Below are 16,822 nucleotides of genomic sequence, written 5' to 3'. Positions count from 1 at the left end.
CAGTACAGGATCTCCCTTTGCAGAATCCTGCCTGATACATACCAATCTGTGGATCTGATTGCAGCTCAAGTTGTTCCAGTAAAACTTTACATAGGATTTTAAAAGTTACTGGAAGAAATGAGATTCCTCTCTAATTACTCAAATCTGTTTTGTCTCCTTTCTTGTGGAGTAGGTGTATCAAGGTGCTCTTCCATTCTTTTGGGATTTTCTCTATTCTTCAGATTTATGATTTTATTCTTTGAATTTTTGGCGTTATGTTTTTGTGGTCCAATGTCCATAATCCTCTAATAATAATTCGCCAGGTGCTCTATTGTTTTTTAATGATTTGATTGTTTTTACTATTTCTTCATGTTAAGGTGGAAGCGATTCAGTATTTGGCGCTGGTTTTACAAATCGGAGTTGTTTAGGTCTCTCTTCACAGTTGAGGAGTTTACTGAAATATTTGGCTAAAATTTCACAATTATTATTTGTATACATTTATAGGGATCCATCAGATCGTTGGAAGCATATGGTAGAGGATTGTAGCCAGCAAAATTTTTTGTGAAGGTCTTGTAAAAATTGTGGGTGCTGTTCTTTGTAATGCCTTTTTCTGTTACAGTTGCCCTCTTATTATTGTATTTTTGTGTTTTTATTGTTACAAATTTTTGAGGCATTTTCTCGTATCTCTACAAACACGTGCCACTTTTCTGCTGATGTTTGACTATTGAAATCATTTCATGCTTTAATCCTGTACTTGACAACTTGATCGCATGTGGCATGTCACCATCTATGTTTTTTCCTTCTCGGGGATTGACCGTTTCTCTGCGAGTTCAGACCAGTTTCTGGTACCCACCCTATGGATTTCTTCAGTTATTGTCTTCTTGTTGAGTTCTAATTATTTGGGATCAGTCCAGAAACTCAGGGTTACTCTGTCTGTTTTTTGTTGGCCTGAAATTTTTCTTTGATTTGGAGCAACCAGTAGCGTGACTCAGAGAAGCCTACCCTGGTTTTTACAGTGAAGACTTCTGTGGTGTTCCTCCTGGAGATAGCACTGTGGTCAATCAGGAATTCTCACTGTGTTTGTAATAACTTCAAGTTGAACAAATATATTTCATGGAAGACACAATACATGAAAGTCACGGATCAAGTAAACAGAGTTAGACGTGTATACACTTTAACAGTCAAATCATAACTGAGTCCAAGTGTAGTGTCCGCTGGCTGGCTGGCCTCTTAGGTGGCGCTGCTGCTGCTGCATGGCTGGCAGACAGCGCCGCATGTAGAGGACGCGCGTAACTGTGCGGCGGCACTTTGAAAGATCGGTGAGTCACAACACTTTTCCCCCCTTTGAATTTTTTGCACAGGTCTCGATGGAGGTGGCCTGTAGATTGCTAACGTCCATAGGTGTTGTTTGACTGGCTGTAAAGTCTCGAGGAGGCGGCTTCCTGTATGGATGGAGGTGTCCTCGATGATAATGGGTCGAGATGACAGGAGACGTTGGAGTCGAATCTGCTGGGGCCCCGTGCACCAATCTGCCCGTTGCAGCAAGTCCGGTTGTTATAACAGGAGACGTGGGCGATGTGTCCGTGTCCGTAGCAGAATGAGGTGAGTAGAGTTGCTCCGACAGATGATGGTCATCTGGTTCCTGCATGGGCACGTCTCCTGGTGGCGTCAGTCCTTGTGCTGGCACCAATATGATGGTGAGAGGACTGCGTTGTGGGTAATGAGAGATTCCAGTGTCCTGAGCGTCAGGTAGAGCCGAAGGTGGTGTAGTGGCATCCAGAACAGGCATTGCCGGCACACGAGGCCAAAGCTGGTCCGAATGACGCACTGCAACACCCGTGTCGATCTGGATTTCATACAGGCGTTGGTCACGGTGTCGTAAGATGCGGCCAGGACTCCATTTTGGCCGCCTGCCATATCTCCGTACCCATACAAGGTCGTCAATGGTGAACCGGCCAAGCGAAGGCACCCGCGGCCGTGAGGTGGGAGGCCGCAGAAGATGAAGTAGCGTGCGGGGCTGTTGGCCGTGTAAGAGCTCAGCCGGGCTGTGGTCGCCCATGGGGGTGAAACGGTAAGAAGCCAGAAATTGGAGAAGCGCATTATCAGCAGCAGAAGAAGTCAGGAGTTTCCTCATCTGAGCCTTAAATGTGCGGACCAGCCATTCAGCCTCACCGTTTGACTCTGGATGGAACAGAGGGGCTGTGACATGCATGACGCCGTGACAGGCACAAAAATCTGCAAAATCGGAAGAGGCAAATTGCGGACCATTATCAGTAACAAGAGTAGAGGGAAGGCCTTCCAAAGAGAAAATGCGAGCTAGAGCATTGGTGATTGCTGCAGTGGTAGGTGATGTGCAACGGACAATGAAAGGAAAGTTAGAGTAGGAGTCAATAACGAGAAGCCAATAAGTACCTAAAAAAGGTCCCACGAAGCCAGCATGAATACGCTCCCAGGGCTTCTCAGGCGAGGCCACGGTGACAAAGATGACTTCAGGGCGGCGGCCTGTGACGCACAAGGGCTGCAGCAGCGACCATGTGTGCGATTTCAGAGTCGATGCCGGGCCAGTACACGACAGCGCGCCAGAGATTTTGTGCGAGAGACACCCCAGTGCCCTTGGCGAAGGAGGCGCAAGACCGAAGCATGCAAAGACGCAGGTACCACAACATGCGGCTAAGCATTTTTGGTGGAAAGGAGGATAACACCATCCGTAGCCGTGAGGCGGTAATGCAAAGTGTAGTAGTTCCGCAACGGATCAGAAGTTTTAGCGGACGGACAATCCGGCCAACCCTTCTGAATACAGCGTAAAACCCGGGAGAGGGTAGGGTCAGAACCCGTAGCAGCCGCCAGCCGGTCCCTGGTGATGGGGAACCTGTCCACAACCTGCTGCTCGACAACGTCCGGGTGGAAACACAAAAGTTCGTCCCTATCGAATGTCAGATCAGGACCCATGGGAATGTGAGACAGTGCATCAGCATTCGCATGTTGAGCCGTCGGCTGGAAATGAATCTCATAATTGAAACGAGACAAGTAAAGAGGCCAACTCTGGAGGCGGTGTGCAGCCTTGTTGGGAAGTGATATTGATGGATGAAACAAGGAAACAAGTGGTTTGTGATCCGTAACAAGATGATATTTGGATCCACTGAGAAAAACACCAAACTTATGAAGAGCATAAATAATTGCCAAAGCTTCTTTTTCAATTTGAGAAGACTTTTGTTGGGCATCCATGAGCGTTTTGGGGGCATAAGCAGTGGGTTGTTCAGAACCGTCAGAAAAACAGTGCGCAAGGACTGCACCGACCCCGTATTGAGAGGCGTCTGTGGCAAGAACAAGATGTTGGCCAGGTTGATAAGTAGCCAGGCACGGGGCCTGTTTCAGCATAGTCTTCAATTTCTGGAAAGCCGCATCACATGACGCGGACCAGTGAAATGGCATGTTTTTATGCAAGAGGCGATGCAATGGCTGAGCCACCGAAGCAGCAGACGGTAAAAACTTGTGATAGTATGCTATTTTCCCCAGGAAGTCCTGCAGTTCCTTAACAGATGTAGGGCGAGGAAGGGCATCGATCGCAGCGACAGTTTGCTGAAGCGGACGAATACCATCCTGAGAGAGTTGAAACCTAAAGTACGTGATAGATGCCTGAAAAAATTTTGATATCTGAAGATTACGCTTAAGACCGGCAGTCTGTAAGACATGAAAAAGTGTGCTGAGATTTTGAAGATGTTCGTCAGTGGTGGAGCCAGTGACAACAATGTCATCCTGGTAATTTATACACCCAGGGACAGTGAGCAATAATTGTTACAAGAATCACTGAAAGAGAGCAGGGGCGCTGGCAACCCCTAATGGCAATTGTTGGTATTGATAGAGGCCGAAAGGCGTGTTAAGGACCAGAAACTGCCGGGAAGCAGCGTCGAGAGGAAGTTGATGATAAGCTTCTGACAGGTAAAGTTTTGAAAAATACTGGCCTCCAGCAAGTTTAGTGAACAATTCTTCAGGTCGAGGCATAGGGTAAGTGTCAATAAGGCATTGAGCATTTACAGTGGCTTTAAAATTGTCACAGAGACGAATATCACCATTTGGCTTAGCAACGACAACGACAGGAGAGGACCACTCACTGGAAGTGACAGGAAGCAAGACCCCTGAAGCAGTGAGACGATCCAGCTCCCGTTTGACGTGATCACGAAGGGCCACAGGAATGGGCCGAGCCCGAAAAAACTTAGGCCGAGCAGTGGGTTTGAGCATGATACAAAGGGACAAAAATGTCGTCGACAAGGAATCCAATTGAGCCTAAGGAATAGGATCAGAGATGATATTGACAGAGTCAGCTATGGAGAACCCAAAAACGTGAAAGGCATCGAAACCAAAAAGATTCTCCACGTTACTATGGTCGACCACAAATATGGGAACAGTGCGAACGACAGATTTGTAAGATACCTTAGCATCAAATTGTCCCAAGAGAGAAATCTTGTGTTTATTGTAAGTCCGTAATTGCCTAGTGACAGGTGACAGGATTGGAGAACCCAACTGAAGATACGTCTGAGAACTGATGATAGTGGCAGCAGAACCAGTATCCACCTGCATGCAAACATCGCGACCAAGTATTTGGACAGTGAGGAATAACTTCCCTGAAAGGGAAGAAGTACAGTTGACAGACAACACAGAATCAGAATCAGCGTCATGTTCATGAACATCATGTATGTGGTCGGATTTGCAAATGGATGACACATGACCTTTTTTTTGCATTTGTGACACACGGCCCAACGTTGCGGACAATCTTCTGATGAATGTTTCGTAAAACACCGCGGACATGAAGGAAGTTCCTGTGGGTTTTGCTGCAGTTTCTTAGAGGTTTGTTTACGGTTAGGCCGAGGCTGCGCTTGGGAGCATACTGCGGCCACATCGGCCAGCGGGGACACGCCACACACTTCGTCAACATCGCACAAAGGTTGTATTTCCCCAATGTCGCCCAATGCCTCTATTCGCTCTCCAGCGGCGCGAGAAATTTCAAAAGACTGAGCGATGGATAGGACTTCATCTGGAGTCGGATTTGCCAACTGAAGGGCACGTTGCCTAACTTCTTTGTTGGGTGCCGATCGGATAATAGCATCTCATACCATGGAATCGGCTTAGGATTCTTTGTGAACTTCAGTAACAAATTGATACTTTCTACTGAGGCCATGAAGTTCAGCAGCCCAAGCGCGATAGGATTGATTTGGTTGTTTTTGACAACGATGAAAGGCAACGCGAGAGGCTACCAGATGCGTTTGCTTTTGCAAATAGACGGACAGAAGTGAGCACATTTTAGCAAAGGACAAAGACGCAGGATCTTTCAAAGGAGCCAACTGTGACAACAACCGATACATTTGAGGTGAAATCCATGAAGGGAACAGAGACTTACATGTTTGTTCGTCCGCGACATGAAATGCCAAGAAGTGCTGTTGGAGACGTTTTTGGTAATCAGATCAGTCTTCCACCATCTCGTCGCAAGGAGGAAAAGTAGGTAGAGACGACAACGAGAGACGCCCCGCATTTGATGCTGCGACGAAATCACGAATCGCGTTTGTGAGAAGCGTTTGCTGTTCTGTGAGACCTTGCAATAGTTGCTCTAAAGTAGCCATGGAAACACGTGGGTCAACGATGGAAAAGAAAAATCCCATCCTCGTCGCCAATTGTAATAACTTCAAGTTGAACAAATATATTTCCAGGAAGAAGCAATACATGAAAGTCACGGATCAAGTAAACAGAGTAAGACGTGTATACACTTTAACAGTCGAATCATAACTGAGTCCAAGTCTAGCGGCCGCTGGCTGGCTGGCTGCTTAGGAGGCGCTGCTGCTGCTGCTGCATGGCTGGCAGACACCGCTGCATGTAGAGGATGCGCGTAACTGCATGGAAGCACTTTGAAAGATCGGCGTGTCACAACAGTGTTCTATTGGGGATTTCAATGTCTTTAGTTATGTGTTAGTTTCTTGAATTGTGTTGACATAGTTTTTATATTAAAATTTTGGCTGAAGCTTATGAGGTGACACCATTTTTATTGTTCCTGTTATGAGTGGTGTACAATACTGTGATTCTCCCATGTTTTTCTTTTCCTAGCTGCCCACTGAAATCACCCAGCAGGATTTTGATGTTTAGGAATTTTGTTCATGGTTTCTTCCAGAAGTTCCTGGAGTCATGTAACACCTGTAGGTCTTTTCTGTGGTAGTCATTTGTTGGTTGTGACCATTAATCAGTGTGTGTGCGCCTTGTTTCCTGATTTTATTGATAGTGTTGAGCGTCTTTCTGAACATGACGATAAAATTAGTGAGTGAATCTGTGATGGACCTGTGCCCTGTGAAACCTGTGCCAAATTGTTTCAGTTCTGTGTTGATATGTACTGGAGGTATTCCTTTATAGAACCTGTAACTCCCAGAATCAAAGTGATTTTCATCTGTAAACTGGATTCTTACAGGACCATAATTTTGATCTGAATCTGTGTAGTGTATTTGTTAGGTGTTTAGTTTTCCTGGTTTCAGTAAGGTGTTTATGTTCAGTGTACCTATGAAAAATTTTGGTTTCCTCAAAGAGATTTTGAGACGCTCTGATCCTTCACTATGTGGCATGTCTGGTCTCCCAGAATCCTATGACGAGAAAGGGAATCCATTCTATTGACTGGGACCTGTGGTAGTAGAATTCTTTCTTGCTGTTCTGTCATGGTTGCTTCAAGTTGTAGAGTGTTTTTGGGTAATCTCTGATGGAGGTTGTGAGAGTGTAGACTTAATTGTTGAGATCAAGCTGTACATCTTCAGCCACGTCAACGAGGTGAACAAATGCTTACCAACAGCTGTTGAATACCAGATCAGATGCTGATTGGTTTTGTGATAATATCTGGTCCACATTGGTTTCCCAGCGCTCCTCATATCTGGGAGGCTTTCCCATATCTGCCACTCAGGGAGGTGCTCAGAAGTATAAATTTAAAGTAAATGGCTCAAGATAATTTAGAGATTTTTAGTAACATTGTTTTTAAACATTGATTTTTCTTTGTATGGTAGTATAGATAATAAGTTTAGGTATGGTACTGAGTCAAATACTTTTCAGGAATTGAGGATTACTGCATCTACTTGGTCTTAACCCAATGCCTGCAGTAAGTCATTTCAGGAAAGTGCAAGCTTGGCTTCATATGATAGATGTTTTAGGAACCTGTGCTGGTTGGCATAAAGAAAGTTATTGTGTTTGAGATATCTCGTTACATTTGAGCGTAAGTGTTCTAAAATTTTGTAGATCACTTCCCTTTTTAGATAGGTGTGATCTGTGCTTTCTGGACAAGGTTTTTTTTATTCAAGGTATCTATGGTAACTCAGCCCTGGTATAGAATGTGATTGGGATTCGATTGTGACCTGAACCTGTGATCAGTTTTAATCATTTCAGCTGTCAGACTTTGACACTTACGTCAATTTCACTCATCTTTTCAGTGATACCAGAATTAAACTGGAGCATATTCCTGGGTTTTGCTTTGCAAAGGAACGTTTGAAAACAGTATTTCAGTTTCTGCTTTGGTACCCACAATTTCAGTTTTTGTCTCATCTATGAATGTGCGGACACTAACTTTTCTGCCACTAACAGCCATTGTGCGAAACAAGAATTTATTTGGGTCTTGTGAAAGATCTTTTGACACTATTCTGCTACAGTAGTCATTGATGGCTTCACACATTGCTCTTGACAGCTAAATGCATTTCATATAGCATCCCCCTATCTGTAGCACTATACTTTGCTTTACAGCTATTGTGCAGTAATCTGTTACTTTAGAAGTTTCTTTACAGTGACTGGATACCATGGAGGTCCCTTCCATTTGCGAACTGTTCTGTCGAGTGCATATCTATCCATTGCATGGTAAAGTAAACTATTCTTTTAGACTTGAGCCATAGCTCCTGAGCTAAAAGTTTCAGATTCCTCACTGAGGTATGCCACTATTGCTTCTTTATATAATTTACTGGACAAAAAAAACTACTTGTTTTAACTGTTCTTTGTTCTTAGGTATCATTGTTACTGTAACTGCCTGAGGTCACTGATATGTTTCTATGTGGACATTCTCAAAAAGGTCATGTCTCTTGTTGCCATTATATCCAGTTTTTAAAATCATGTTTGAGGTTCTGAACTATTTGCCCTACGTAGTTTTCAGAGAAGACATTTAGTAATGTTTTACATGATGTCACTAACAAAACTGTAACTATCCCAATTGATTGTTGGATGATGGAAGTCTCCTCCAATGATTACAATATGGTAGGCGTACATACATATTACAGACGTGCAGTTTTCTCCAAACTTTTCAGACACATCACAAGATGAGTCAGGTGGTCGATAAGAGGACCCGGTCATAGTTTTACATCCAACTCTGATGCTGAGTGTGGTACAAACAGTCTCACATGCAGCTACAACTTCTGACTCAGAGGTTTTGACTTTCTTGTCTACTACGTCAAATACACCACCTCTGTTTCCATTTATCTGTTATTGTTGTGGTCTTCAGTTCAAAGACTGGTTTGATGCACCTCTCCATGCTACTCCATCCTGTGCAAGCTTCTTCATCTCTGAATAACTACTGCAACCCACATACTTCCGAATCTGCTTACTATGTTTGTTTCTTTGCCTCCCTCTGCAGTTTTTACCCCCCCCCCCCCCCTCCCACACACACACACACACACACACACACACACACACACACACACACACACACACACACTCCCCTCCCCTCCAGTACTAAATTGGTGATCTCTTGATGTCTCGGAATGTATCCTACCAATCGATCCCTTCAATCAGGTTGTGCCACAAATTTCTTTTCTCCCCAATTCTATTCAGTACCTCATCATTACGTTATTTGATCTACTCATCTAATCATCTGTAGCACCACTATTCAAAAGCTTCTATTCCCCTCTTTTCTAAACTGTTTGTCGTCCATGTTTCACTTCCATACACTCCATACAAATAGTTTCAGAAAAGACTTCCTGACACTTGAATCTATACTCAATTTTAACAAATTCCTCCTCTTCAGAAACACTTTTCTTGCCATTGCCTGTCTAAATTTTATATCCTCTCTACTTTGACCGTCATAAGTTATTTTGTCACCCAAATAGCAAAACCCATCTGCTACTTTAAGGATCTCATTTTCTAATCTGATTCCCTCAGCATCACATGATTTAATTTGATTACATTCCATTATCTTTGTTTTGCTTTTGTTGATGTTCATCTTACATCCACCTTTCAAGACACTGTCCTTTCCTTTCAGCCACTCTTCCAAGTCCTTCACTGTCTCTGACAGAATTAAAATATCATTGGCAAACCTGAAAAGTTTTTACTTTTTCTCACTGGACTTTAACATCTACTCCAAACTTTTCTTTTTTATTCGTTTACTACCTGCTCTATATACAGATTGAGTAACATCAGGGATAAGCTACAAACCTGTCTCACTCCTTTTTCAACTACTGGTTCCCTTTCATCCCTCTCTACTCTTATAACTGCCATCTGGTTTCTATACAAATTCTAAATAGCCTTTCGCTTGCTGTATTTTACACCTGCCACCAACAGAATTTGAAAGAGAGTATTCCAGTCAACATTGTCAAAAGCTTTCTCTAAGTCTAAAAATGCTATAGATGTAAGTTTACTTTCCTCAACCTATCTTCTGTGAGTAGTCATAGGGTCAGTATTGCCTCGCAAATTCCCACATTTCTTTGGAATTCAAGCTGATGTTAGCTGAGGTTGGCTTCTACTAGTTTTTCCATTCTTCTGTAAAGAATCCTTGTTAAGGTTTTGCAACTGTGATTTATTAAACTGATAGGTTGACACCTGCTTTCTTTGGACTTGGAATTATAATATTATTCTTGAAGTCTGAAGGTATTCTGCCTATCTTATACACCTTGCTCACCATATTGAAGAGTTCTGTCATGGCTTGCTGTCCCAAGGTCATCAGTAGATCTAACGGAATGCTGTCTTCTCCTGAGGCCTTGTATTGAGTTAGGTCTTTCAATGCTCTGTCAAATTCTTCATGCAGTACCATATCTCCCATCTCGTCTTCACCTGTGTCCTCTTCCATTTCCATAATATTGCCCCAAAGTACATATCCCTTGTATAGTCCCTCTATATACTCCTTCCACATTTCTGCTTTCTCTTCTTTGCGTAGGACTGGCTTGCCATATGAGCTCTTGATTTCATACTGATGGTCCTCTTTTTTCCAAAGGTTTCTTTATTCTTTAATTTTCTTGTAGGCAGCATCCCCTAGTGATACACACTTTGTCCTCCAGCCACTCCTGTGTAGCCATTTTGCACTTCCTGTCATTCTCTTTTTTTTAGGCGTTTGTATTCCCTTTTGCATGCACCATTTACTGCATCTTTATATTTTCTCCTCTCGTCAATTAAATTTAATATATCTTGTGTTATAAGGATTTCTTCTGCCCCTCCTGTTTTTACCTACTTGATCCTCTGCTGCCTTGACTATTTCATCCCTCAAAGCTCCCATTCTTCTTCTACTGTATTGCTTTTCCCTGTTCTTGACAATCATTCACTAATGCTCCCTCTGAATTTCTGTACAAGATTTGGCCCTTTCAGTTTATTCAGATTCCATCTCTTTAAATCCCTACCTTTTTACAGTTTCTTCAGTTTTAGTCCACAGTTCATAAACAATAAATTGTGGTCAGAGTCCACATCTGTCCCTGGAAATGTCTTACAACTTAAAATAGGTTTCCAAAATCTCTGTCGTACCATTATGTAATCAATCTGTAACCTTCTGGTGTCGCCAGGTCTCTTCGACGTATACAGCCTTCTTTTATGATTCTTAAACCAAGTGTTCACTATGATTAAATTATGGTCTGTGCAAAATTGTACTAGGTGGCTTCCTCTTTCATTCCTTTCTCCCAGTCCATATTCACCTACTGTTTTATGTTCTCTTCCTTTTTCTGCTATTGAATTCCAGTCCGTGATGACTACTAAATTTTTGTCTCCCTTAACTATCCGAGTAATTTATTGTACCTCCTTGTCCATTTTTTCTATCACTTCATCATCTGCTGAGCTAGTTGGGGTATAAACAATTTGTACTACTGTGCTGGGTGTAGGCTTCGTGTTTATCTTGGCTACGATAACGCATTCGCTATACATTTCATAGTAGCTTATCCAAATTCATATTTTTTATTCGTTATTGAACCTACTCCTGCATTATCCATATTTGATTTTGTATTTATAACCCTGTATTCACCTGACCAGAATTCCTATTCCTCCTGTCACACCGAGCGAGGTGGCGCAGTCGTTAGCACACTGGACTCGCATTCGGGAGGACGACGGTTCAATCCCGTCTCCGGCCATCCTGATTTAGGTTTTCCGTGATTTCCCTAAATCACTTCAGGCAAATGCCGGGATGGTTCCTTTGAAAGGGCACGGCCGATTTCCTTCCCCATCCTTCCCTCACCCGAGCTTGCGCTCCGTCTCTAATGACCTCGTTGTCGACGGGACGTTAAACACTAATATCCTCCTCCTCCTCCTGTCACCGAACTTCACTAACTCCCACGATATCTAACATTATCTTATCCGTTTCCCTTTTTAAATTTTCTAACCTGTCTGCCTGATTAAGGGAGCTGACATTCCATGCTCCGATCCATAGAATGCCAGTTTTGTTTCTTCTGTTACTGACATCCTCCTGTGTAGTCCTTGCCCGGAGATTCAAATAGGGGACTATTTTACCTCCGGAATATTTTACCCATGAAGATACCACTGCCATTTAACCATACAGTAGAGCCAAATACCCATGGGAAAAATTATGCGTGTAGTTTCCCTTGCTTTCAGCTGTTCACAGTACCAGCACAGTGCAGCAAGACCATTGTGGTTGATGTTACAAGGCCAAATCAATCAATCATCCAGACTGTTGCCTCTGCAACCACTGAAAAGGCTGCTGCCCTCCTCAGGAACCACATGTTTGTCTGGCCTCTCAACAGAAGCCTCTCTGTTGTGGTTGCACCTACAGTGCAGCTACCTGTATCTCTGAGGAATGCAAGCCTTCCCACTCCGCACCAACAGCAAGGTCTGTGCTTCACACTTTGGTGGCAGTTTCTTATGTTTGCTGCACACTTGACCCTTTTAAGGGCACTTCACAGTTCTCGACCCTGTGGCACAAATCCAGGAAGTGACAGCCTAGCTTGTCACAGAGCCTCCACAGTCTCTGGTTCAAGCCTTCTGCTCAACTCAAAACCAGGGAGCAATGATCTGTTGTGGGGGAAGTGCTGCAAATTGTGAGCTGTACTGAAACTCCAAGAGCTCATCAGATGTTCTTAGTCTTCTCAGCCAGTTTTGGAGTGATCCAAATGTGATCTTCGAACCCAGACAATAGGAATCATCTGTCCCAACATGCGCCATCTGCAGTTGGTTGCACCTTGTTCCCACAATGGCAGCTGGAATAGCTTCTTTAGTAAGTTTTATCTGGCCAGGCTAAATAAGCACTGCAAAGGGCATTCAAAAAATTTTGCACAGTCATCTCTAATTTTTTTTTTTAATTTTTTGTTGGAGGAGAATGAAGTTTTCTGTGAACAATTTGGAACATTTAGCTGTACATCGAGCCTACTTAATGTAGCCTCCATCAGCTGTGATGCATCTGGTCCAACATTCTTTGCACAATGTAAATGCACTTTGGTGAAATTCTGGGGATTCTTTTACACCATTGCTTGACACAGGAAATAAGGTCTTCCTCACTATCCCATGTTTTACTGTGTAGGTAGGTCTTCAGACGACCAAAGAGCTAAAAATCAGCCAAGTCCGGACTGTGGAGAGGATAAGGAACAAGTTTCCAACCCATTTTTCTGATTTTCTCCTGCATCATAAGGGATGTGTGGGGTTTGGCATTGTCATAGTGTAGTCTGATGAGCTGACCCTGAAGCTGTGGTCTGTGGGTCTTGATGGCACGTTGCAGCTTGTCCAATGACAAACATTAATGGTCCCAGTTAATTGTGGAGCCAGGTTCCAAAAAGTCAATGAAAATTATACCACACTGATCCCAGAAGAAGGAGACCATCACCTTTCAGCCTACTGTTCGTGAAAGTCTTGGTTTCTTCTTCTGAGCGGAACCCAGATGACACCAATCCATGGATTGGTTTTTGCTATCTGGTTCGAATAAAAACAACCGTGTTTCATCCTGGGTCCCCTCATTCACATCACTCACTGCTGTCGATGGTCTGCCGCATCGTAAATTGTCCAGTACAGCGAAATCACTTTCTTTAAACCTCTGCAACCATAGCTGGATACTGCTACGATCCACTGTGTCCTCCACATAAACAGGGAGCAACTTCCTGTGAATTGATGTGGCAGAGTCATTGCCGGTCTTGAAGAGGAATTCCATCACCAACCATTGTTGCAACCTTACTTCTACTTCACCGTCCATTACGGCTCACATGTAAATAAAAGAAAATGCTTTTATATACCAACTTGTAGCTAAGTGTTCCAAGTATGTTCACAAAAAATTTCGTTCTTCCCCTGCAAAAAAATAAAAAAATTAGAGATGACTGCAAAACTTTTTGAAAGCCCTTTGTAGATAAGTAAATAAATAAATAGGTAATGAGACCCCCAGGCAAACACACTGACTGTACAGTGTTCCTTCCCATCCTTTGATACAGTTTTGCTGAGGGGTACCACTGTTTGCCATGTTTTAAGCTCTGGTAATGAATAGACCCCTACCCTTTTGTGTTTCCCTCCCCTTGACATGAGAGATAGTACGTTTCCCCAACAGCTGAAGTGAGTCTCACTAGCTCAGTTTTTGTTTCAGTGGAAGACAGTAACTGGAACTTGTTGGTTATAAGGATGAGCTAACACCCTGCATACTCTGTAAACATTGTCTTCTGTGAACAGAATGATCTATACCTACCACTGACACTCCACTCACAGCCAAGTGGATGAGTAGTGATGGGTTCTGTATTTGCTGCAGAAGAGACGGTATCCACACGAGAGAGAATACTTGAAGTAACTTTAATATCTTTACCTGATATTCGGTAACCCTCCCAACACACCCAGCTTCCAATCACTTGGGAGTAGTCAGGGCAGTTTTGAATTGCTTACAAATAGCAACTAACTCATCCCTTGGCCCAATATCAGCCTGCACAGTGGACATGCATTGTGCCTGTGCAATATTTTACAGAACAGTAAACAAATAACTTTAAACTGAGTTCGTTAATTGTCATTTAATTTAGTTTATGAGTTTGATGTGCTACAACTATTACCAATAGTGTTTTAGGACTGAAGCGATTAGCAGCCAAAATGAGATATCTACAGTATTATGATAACAGAAAAACTTTGTATAGAATTTACTGTTTCACTGATTTGTTTTTTGGGTTATTATCACTAACAAACTTGACAATAGCATTAATCTATGACAAATACAGACAAAATACACTCATATTAAAAGATAAAACTAATGTAACATAAGTTAGTTACTTGAAGTAACTGTAAATCACAAACACCAATTTACTTGTGAAATAGACTATGCACTACACTCATAATTTACAGAAATTCTGGATAATAGATGTTTGCAAGCATCTGAAAGTCCTCAAAAATATAGCTTTCTGACATAAATGATTGGTTTTGAATGAGGATGCTGTAGCCAAAAGTTTCTAAAATGCACAAGTGAAGCTGACAACTGACGATACAGCAAGAGTTATTTGCAGCAATCGCAGATGTTTGAAAACGCACATTGTATTGTGATACACTTGGATATTGACACAATCAGTGAAAGATTATGTGAAAAGACACAACTGGAATTGTAGAATGTTAGAATGTAGAATTTCTAATTGGATCTATGTGGCACCCGTGGTCTCACACAAAGGAAAATAAAGTGTAACTGGATAGTGGCAGCAGGAGATTATCCAATTACGTTATATTGTCACAAATTCATTTTTGTCATTGTTGCAAAGCAAAATATGTAAGTCAGCTTGTATATGTAAATAAATGTGAGAATTTCATGGATTTTTTTACTTGGCTGTATGACCAGCAAAAGACTCAACATACTGAAAGTTACTTGTATTTCTGTTGATGACTCTCCATCGAAGGTAATACTACTTCCTCCCTACCACAAATTCCTTAACCTGCTCACAAATTTAGTTGGATAGTTTCATCAATAAATGCTGCTGTGGTACCAAGTCAATTTTTTTGAAGTCAAGAAGTATTCCATCTACCAGTCTGCCTACATTCATTGCTTTCAGGATGTCATGTGATAAAAATGTGAGTTAGCTTTGATATGATTGTTGTTTATTCATTCTATTTCAGACATCTCATTATGTTTGAGCTTGGGATATTTTTAAGAATCTACAAATGATGGATACAAGTGACACTGAACTGTAGTTCTGTGGGTCAGTTATCAACTCTTCTTGCAGATGATGAGTATGACCTGTTCTTTCTTCAACCACTACACCATTTGATTGTTTGGGGGATCTTTGGTATGTTACTGTTGAGAGGAGTCAGAGGGGCAAGTTTTAACTGGGCGGTACTCCTGAATCATCTTCGTACAGAAACATTTAAGAACATAATAGAGAAAATTTGAAAGTAGGTCTGAAATCATTATAATAAGTCAAAGATAATGTATAGTCAATACATTAAAGGGAAAACAGTACAAATTAACACTGATGTCGTCGTAATTTAAAGGTGTTTTTTATTTTCAAGCTGCGCACTCTGATCATGGCTGTTATTTTGTAAAGGTGCTTTGGCATTAAGATGCGAACGAGAAGAACTCCCTCAGTATGCTGGCTTGTGCTGGGCTGCAGCTGCTAGATGTGAAGGTTCATTGGGGAACAATCCTGCAGAAGCCTGGGCTCTGGTACGTGCTGCCAGGCAATTCCTGTCAGCAGAAACCAAAGCAGCATCTCTAGGCTGTACTGGTCCTGGTGCTGATTACCTGCAGGTACTTACACATCAGTCATCTCCACAGAAAAAAGTCGTTCAGCTAAGTTTATTGTCACATATTAGCAAATAAGTTTTTTTTATCAGTTGCTAACTGTTCAGATTATTTTTACAGATTTTTATTGTTTGCCTATGTATTGTGACTGACCGACCTAAAAGTTAAACTGTATATAAGTAAGATTACCTTATATTTGCTTAATAATCCATATGCCATTCTCTCTCAATTTAGTGTTTTCACGTGAATTTCATACCTGATTTTTTTTTAGATGTTTATGTAAAATGTCTGATACATGTGTACCAGAATTTCTCAAATTTTTTCAGTGGGAGCTCCTGTACAGAGACATTCCTTAGACACCCACCTCACTGTTATAAATGTAATTAGTAGTGATACCATATAAAAACAACAGATATGTTAATTTCCACGTGTATTTTTCTGTAAGATCACAATGACACTCATTGCTGAAACATGGAGTAAATTTGTAATGACAGACAATAAATACTTGAACCACATCTGTATATCATTAAAGAACTATGATTAAAATAGTGAATTAGAACACTAGTAGTGGAAATGAAAATTCATTCACATAATCATCTTCTGTAGATCCCTTCATTAAGGAGAATCTTCAGGGATGTAGAATGAGCCATTCCAAGTGTCGTACATGGCAGTCACACTCATATTTGATGAGGTACATAACTTCATCGGAATCAGGGCTTAACAACTCGTTTATATTGAGCACGGGCACGAGCATGAGCACTTGCACCTGCTCAGGCTCTTGCTCACGAGTACTTGCTGCATGGTGGTGATAAGGGGGAATGAGTGTGCAAACTGCAGTGGCAACAACACGGGAGAGGCACCAACTCTGAAATAGGGTAGAGTCAGTTTTGATAGCAGTTCTCCCTAGTAGCAGAAATGGCGAGTCAGCATTATGTAACACCAACACTGTCTTCACATTTC

General features: G+C 42.1%; 1 protein-coding gene across 1 annotated transcript in view; it reads left to right on the top strand.

The window, feature by feature from the left end:
• LOC124593744 (40-kDa huntingtin-associated protein) overlaps nucleotides 1-16,822 on the top strand; it is a 74,469-nt gene that overhangs the window by 9,112 nt on the left and 48,535 nt on the right. Inside the window, exon 3 of the mRNA XM_047132078.1 lies at nucleotides 15,666-15,868. Coding sequence (XP_046988034.1) covers nucleotides 15,666-15,868 — 203 coding nt within the window. The remainder of the gene's footprint in view (nucleotides 1-15,665; nucleotides 15,869-16,822) is intronic.

Source organism: Schistocerca americana, chromosome 2, assembly GCF_021461395.2.
Source record: "Schistocerca americana isolate TAMUIC-IGC-003095 chromosome 2, iqSchAmer2.1, whole genome shotgun sequence".
NCBI lineage: Eukaryota > Metazoa > Arthropoda > Insecta > Orthoptera > Acrididae > Schistocerca > Schistocerca americana.
Note: the sequence above shows the minus strand (reverse complement) of the source record. Positions and strands in the feature narration are given on the sequence as shown.